At 38.3% G+C, this 6,000-nt stretch overlaps 1 protein-coding gene across 2 annotated transcripts in view; it reads left to right on the top strand.

The window, feature by feature from the left end:
* EYA2 (EYA transcriptional coactivator and phosphatase 2) overlaps positions 1 to 6,000 on the top strand; it is a 55,406-nt gene that overhangs the window by 23,433 nt on the left and 25,973 nt on the right. For both annotated transcript variants that reach the window (XM_010171015.1, XM_029085711.1), the window contains 3 exons: positions 405 to 582; positions 2,149 to 2,276; positions 2,780 to 2,863. In XM_010171015.1, the coding sequence (XP_010169317.1) occupies positions 405 to 582; positions 2,149 to 2,276; positions 2,780 to 2,863 (390 nt within the window). The remainder of the gene's footprint in view (positions 1 to 404; positions 583 to 2,148; positions 2,277 to 2,779; positions 2,864 to 6,000) is intronic.

Below are 6,000 nucleotides of genomic sequence, written 5' to 3'. Positions count from 1 at the left end.
CCGAATTATTCATTCTGTTCTTCTCATTTCTCAGGTATTTTGTTGCTTACAGAGACTGTGTTCCATCACAGCCCTTTTCAAAAAGCTGCCCTACTTCACTCTTGTATAAAGTTGTTGAACTCTGTAATACAAAATGTGTCAGCACTGATAATCAAATTCTTTAGAAAAAGCAGAACTTACCTTATATCTGACCTCTTGTTTATTAGTTGATCATAATAAAACAGGAGTATATTTGGGAGAAGCAGAAATGTAATTTTGTAAGTCAATGAAACATGGTTCTTTAGTGAAATATTCCTGAGCCATTATGTGGTGGCTGCATAGATAACACTGCCTTTGTGTTGCCTTACTCATTAATATGATAAAACCAGATACACAGAAGTTAGATGTTTCTTTTTTCCTCAAAGGAATATTCATCATATCCAAGCTTTCCTCAAAGCCAGTACTCACAGTATTACAGCTCCTCCTACAACTCTCCATATGTGTCTGCAAACAGCATCAGCCCCTCAGCCATCCCAACCTCCACCTACTCTCTGCAGGAGTCTTCTCACAATATCACCAGTCAGAGCACAGAATCACTATCTGGTAGGTGCATCTCTTCTGTTTTCAGTCTGGCAGTCTCAGCCACCTGTAGTCATAAATTATAACCTTGTTGTTGGAATTTTTTAAAATACATTTATTTACATGGATAAATCAGATTTCCTAGCACTGAACAGTTCTGCTTACACAGTGCAATACAGGGTTTGGGGAAGAGATTAGAGCATCTCTAAAACCATACTGTGTCATTTTCATGAGTATGTGAGGTTTGATCTCCTCTAGAGGAAGTACAGAAATATAAAGCAATTACATACAAACCCCAGTTTAGTTCTAAGGGACAACATGGGTAGCACTGGGTTCAAAACAAACAGCCATGCTCTGAAAAAGCCCCCGAGCTTCCTGATTGTCTGATGACTTTTTAGCCCATGTCTCTGTCAAGGTTTATATTGACCTCTTACAACAACATGTAATATGTACATTCATAAATAAGTGTATCAAGAGAAAGTCCCTCTTTAAAAGTCAACACATGTCTAAGTTGAAAGTTCAAGATTCCACTTAAAAAGGCTTCAAAATTTGTGGCCTCTCTTTGAGTACTTAATTTTTAAACTCTCACAGTTTAAATGGTTTATGTACAATCTTCAGATATCACTTCCCTCTAAAGTTTTCATTGGCATGCAATAACATTTATATAAAACGCCACATAATTTGTCGATGATCACAGTATACGCCCATTGTAGGTCTGCTGACTTACGAAACAAATCTGAACATCTGTGGTTGCTCTAAAAGAAAAATAAACTAATACTGGTTTTTAAAAAGAACTGATCACAGATTGCTCCAAAAGCAGTTGGAGGATTTTCTGTTCCTTAGATCTTATCTCGGCCTTTTTGAGAAATGGTGATTTCAAAAAGACTTGTTAGGCACAATCCGAGCTACTCTGAGGAAGAATATGGTTATTCTAGGAAGCTGGAGAGGTCACAACTTAGCAAGGTGAAAAGAAAAATATGTTTGAAAAGGATTTGTAATGTAAGGTAAGTGAAATCCGGACAGGTTTCTGAAATTCACGCCAATCAAAACAGATACTCTCTCAAGGGAAGTTCACCTTTGACTGTCTCTTTTCAGTTATTTCTAAAATACTATCCTCTGTGAAATGGAATATGGCTAAACAGGCTACTTCTGTATTTTTAAATAAAGTTGATGCTAAAGTATATTTTTAATCATAAGCATTCATGATTTTTTTTTTTTTTCCAGAAGTTGAATTGGTGTTGGTTTCCTTTTTCATTGCCTTTCTAATTTCTCTTTTGAAAAGCAGGGGGGGGAATAAAATGCACAAAGCTAATTTTTTTTCAGTGAAAAATGTGATAAGACTTTTGAAGTGACACTTCCATTTTTAAATGTTATGAATATAGTCTTGTAATTTTTGAAATTGTTTTAACAAATTTTAGGAGTTAAATGTTATTTCTCTGACAATGTCCGCTATTGACAAGAGAAGAGGAAGATTTTCTGATGGGGTTTTCACAATGTTTCTTGTGCTCTCCATTAAAAGGTTTTATGCCTTAATTGTAGTGATACAGTGCAAAATCTAAGTTTACAATAGAATTTATTTTTTCATAAAAGGAGAATATTCGACAACACCAGCAAAAGATATAGAAACAGACAGACATCACAGAGGGTCAGATGGCAAGGTACGAGCCCGGTCAAAAAGAAGCAACGATCCTTCCCCTGCTGCTGACAGTGAGATTGAGGTAATAACTTACATTTATATTCCCTTAGTAAATCCAGCAAAGATAAACAGTTGTATCTATTAGCAAATCCCACCATCAGACTAGTGAGTTGTAAAAGCCAAAATAAAATCAGTAATTAAAGCCTACAGACATGGTTATCAAAATAATTGCTCAATTTCTATATTATCAGCATCTCAAACTATTCTTCATATGTACATTTTTTTTCCTTTTGGGATTTTTATAAGTCTGCTGTTTTGTTCCCCTGACCTGACATGCAACAGGGGATTTCTGTGGTTGTTAGGAGAGTAGACTCTCAGGATGACAAGCACACACAGTTCCAAAATTTCTGATGTTCAAAATTTCATTTTGCCTGCTTTCACAAAGCATCTACAGTCCATGCTCCAAATGGGTTTCAGATCCTAAAAAGCTCTAGTCCAACAGGACATATTTCTTGACTGAACGAATTCTTGCAATTGCTTAATATGTAACTATATTTCTTTTTTCCACCCCGTCTGTCATCGCAGCGTGTGTTTGTGTGGGATCTGGATGAGACGATAATTATTTTTCACTCCTTACTCACGGGAACCTTTGCGTCCAGATATGGGAAGGTAAAATTTAATTTTTTTAGCATTACTGCTTGTCCAGCCAAATTGCATCGGGAACTGTGGGGGCAGCTAATGAGACAGCTTTTCAAACAGATGCTGCCGATTTTATTCAGACACATTTGTATAAATATGTCCTGTGGTATTTCCTTCTAACATGTGAAAATTTAATTTGCCTCTCTTTCATGTTGCTTGTAGACACTTCTTTTTCAAAAGCTTGTGTTGTTCAGCTGCTGCTAGATAGGACATTGGGATGTTCTTCCAGTGTCTGTCTTCTGCAAGAGCCTGTCAAACAGCCAGACAGCATAACTTTAGCCTGAATGAGGTAACACTATTTTTGTTAGACCAGTGTTTTCTTATGAATCTCAGACAACTTTTTAGTGTTGGTCAGTCTCGGTTGCCTTGAAGAATACTGGCTCTGCTTCCCACACAGCTTCTGAAGCTCACATTTTTAAGAGGTTTAGGAACCATATCTTTAGCTATCCATACTTTAGATACCACCTTTGAAATGCAGGCAATTCCAATTTTTTTTTAGGTAACTCTCTCTTGTGGCTGAACAGACTGAACTTGGCTGCTAAGGAGAAAATGTTGGCTCTTGGATTTAGTACAGTATGCTTCAATTTCTTCCTGAGACAGCTTTTTGTGATAAACACTTAAGTCACTTCAAATTACAGAATGTCAAACACTTTTAAATGGGTAGGAAAAAAGACAATATCATTACCTAATTAAAGGTGGGTGACCTAGTTGGCAGCTGTTTCCACACATGGCTTTGAACAGTCAACATCAGGAGACTGGAAAATCACCCTGCTTCTGTCTAGAAAGCAGAAATATGATTTGACATCATCTCATGACTTTACCAGCTGTACTTGTTTTACGATGGTTATAACAAGCTGAATGTGTAATTAGTAAGATAGATTTATTGTTCGCCGTTAGATGTGTACGTTTGTAAAGGATATAAAATGGTGTTTGTGGTGTGGAAGTCTACTGCAGCACTTGGAATGCTGCTAACACTTCTAACAGCACCCTCTGAAAACCAAGCACGTGTTTCCAAGCAGGGATTTATTCAGACCCATGTTGTACAAGGTAATTGAAGCGGTTACTTTTCCCAGGGAATGTAATGAACAAGGCAGTCTGAGGTATTCATGTGTAAGCTCAAACCTACTGCCTGCAAAAAGCAGAAAGAATTAGGCAGGATCAGGAAACATAAACTTACACTGTGTAGATCTGGTATGTGCTCACACTTAGCACTGTGTAGGGGCTGCAGTATGTGAATGGAGAATTCCCTTAATGGGCTGACTTTGTCCTAGCATAAAGCTTCTGAAGCAGATGCCTTCGTCTGCAGCCTCCTGCACAAGTTTAGAAGGTGTGGGGTTGGGATCTGCTGCATGGGGGAAGATGGTGATGGACTGAGGGGTGTGATGGACCCATGGAGGTGAGAAGCCCTGCCACCACAGTACCTGTGAGCTCTTGCTGATGGGCTGCCACAAAGGCAGAAGCTGCCATGTCTAGAGCAACTGGTGTGGGGCTGAAGTGGGGTCAGGGAGGGATCCAGAAAGGGTTTATCCAAAGCACTCACCAGTGGCTGAGCTGTTCCTGTTGGCCATTAGAGCAGAGTTAGGCCAAGACAGGGCACTCATGAGCAGCAACCAACAAAAGGGACTAGGGAGAAAGGAGAAAAGGGAGATGGAAACTTGGAGGACTGTCTGCTTTGGAAGGCTTTTAAAGGTTCAAAATGACCAACTTCTGTTGGCTGTTTAGTTTATACAAATTTAAAGAATGATACAAACAGGATTTTTTTTTTTAATGAATGATCACCTTTTCAGTTAAGTTACAACAGGTTCTTTGAGAAACTTCTCTAGAAGGTGGTTTGGTTTTTTTTTTTAGTTCTTCCTTTGTTTCATCAGTATTAAATTCCTCAGGGCTTTCCTATAGGGAAATGGTTGTGTTATAAAAGTATTATAGGCTAACAGCTTGATCCAAAGACAACCAGAGGCTTTGGTGGGCTTTAGAACAGACCTTAAACCAAGAGGGAAATACAGCACAATCAGACACGCTGTCCTGGGAACCATTAAATAGTAACACAATTCAGAAATGTTTAAGTGAGATGAACTATTGAGTACAAGCGAAGCAGTGAGCCAGAGGTTAATAGAGTTTCAGAATCTCTTGAATAATGTAGGAAGTGTTCATCTCAAAAAAAATAAGTATCAAGGCCTGAAATTCTTATTTTTGTCCATAATCAATCATAAAAGATTCATGTGTCTGTAATTAGACATGCATGCTTTGAATTAAATCTCACACATGGAGATCTTGGTTCTGTATGTCTTCTTCCAGAAAAAATGTCAGTTTATATGATCTTTGCTATTCCCCTGACCAACATTACTGTCCCAGTATCATCCTGTCTGTTGCACTGGTAGAGCTTCTGTGCAGCCACTCAAAGAATGAGTCTATAAAGTTGATCAAGCTGAAGAGTAATACCTTTTTCTGGGGTGATTTTTCTGTGAAGAGAAGAGGAGCTTCAGAGATTTGGGTCTAAACTTTTGTGATCTTTAGCTACAAAATCTCAAATGGTTCTGTGTGTTGCCCCTTCCTCGGTGATGGCAGTGATAGGGAAAAATAGCTGATTTTGAATGGAAAAAAAAGGAAAAAAAGAAGCAGCGAAGGAAGAATTCACCAAAAAAGGAAGATTATTAATTGTAGTCATATTATTAGTCATTAATGCTTCAATGTATGTTTTCTGACCTGATTTCATGTGAAAATTCTGTTTGTTTCTGAGGAAAACCTCTATGGTCCTTGCAATAGATATGAGCTCTTCAGAGCATGGACAGGTGTTTCAAAAATAACTTAATCACAGCATTAATAGAGTCAAAACACAAAATTTACTCAAGGTTGAAGCATGAATTAATAGCCCAGCCTAGGTTGCTCCTTTTTTGTCCCCTCTGCCCAAACTCTTTGCTCTATCCCATGAATTACAGAGTCATCAGGCATTTGTCATCAATGTCTTTCCCATACGGTCACTGCAGTATAACCTTTATAGTGGCAGTCAGAGTGGCTTGCAGATTCCCATCTCCTTTTGCTTTCTTGCCCCTGGTTGACTGGATGTGTACCTGCACAAACATAGGGAGTCACAGTCTAAGTGACTGGGG

Source organism: Antrostomus carolinensis, unplaced genomic scaffold, assembly GCF_000700745.2.
Source record: "Antrostomus carolinensis isolate BGI_N321 unplaced genomic scaffold, ASM70074v2 scaffold44106, whole genome shotgun sequence".
In the NCBI taxonomy this organism is placed as follows: Eukaryota; Metazoa; Chordata; class Aves; order Caprimulgiformes; family Caprimulgidae; genus Antrostomus; species Antrostomus carolinensis.
This window is presented reverse-complemented; position numbering and strand designations above follow the sequence as displayed.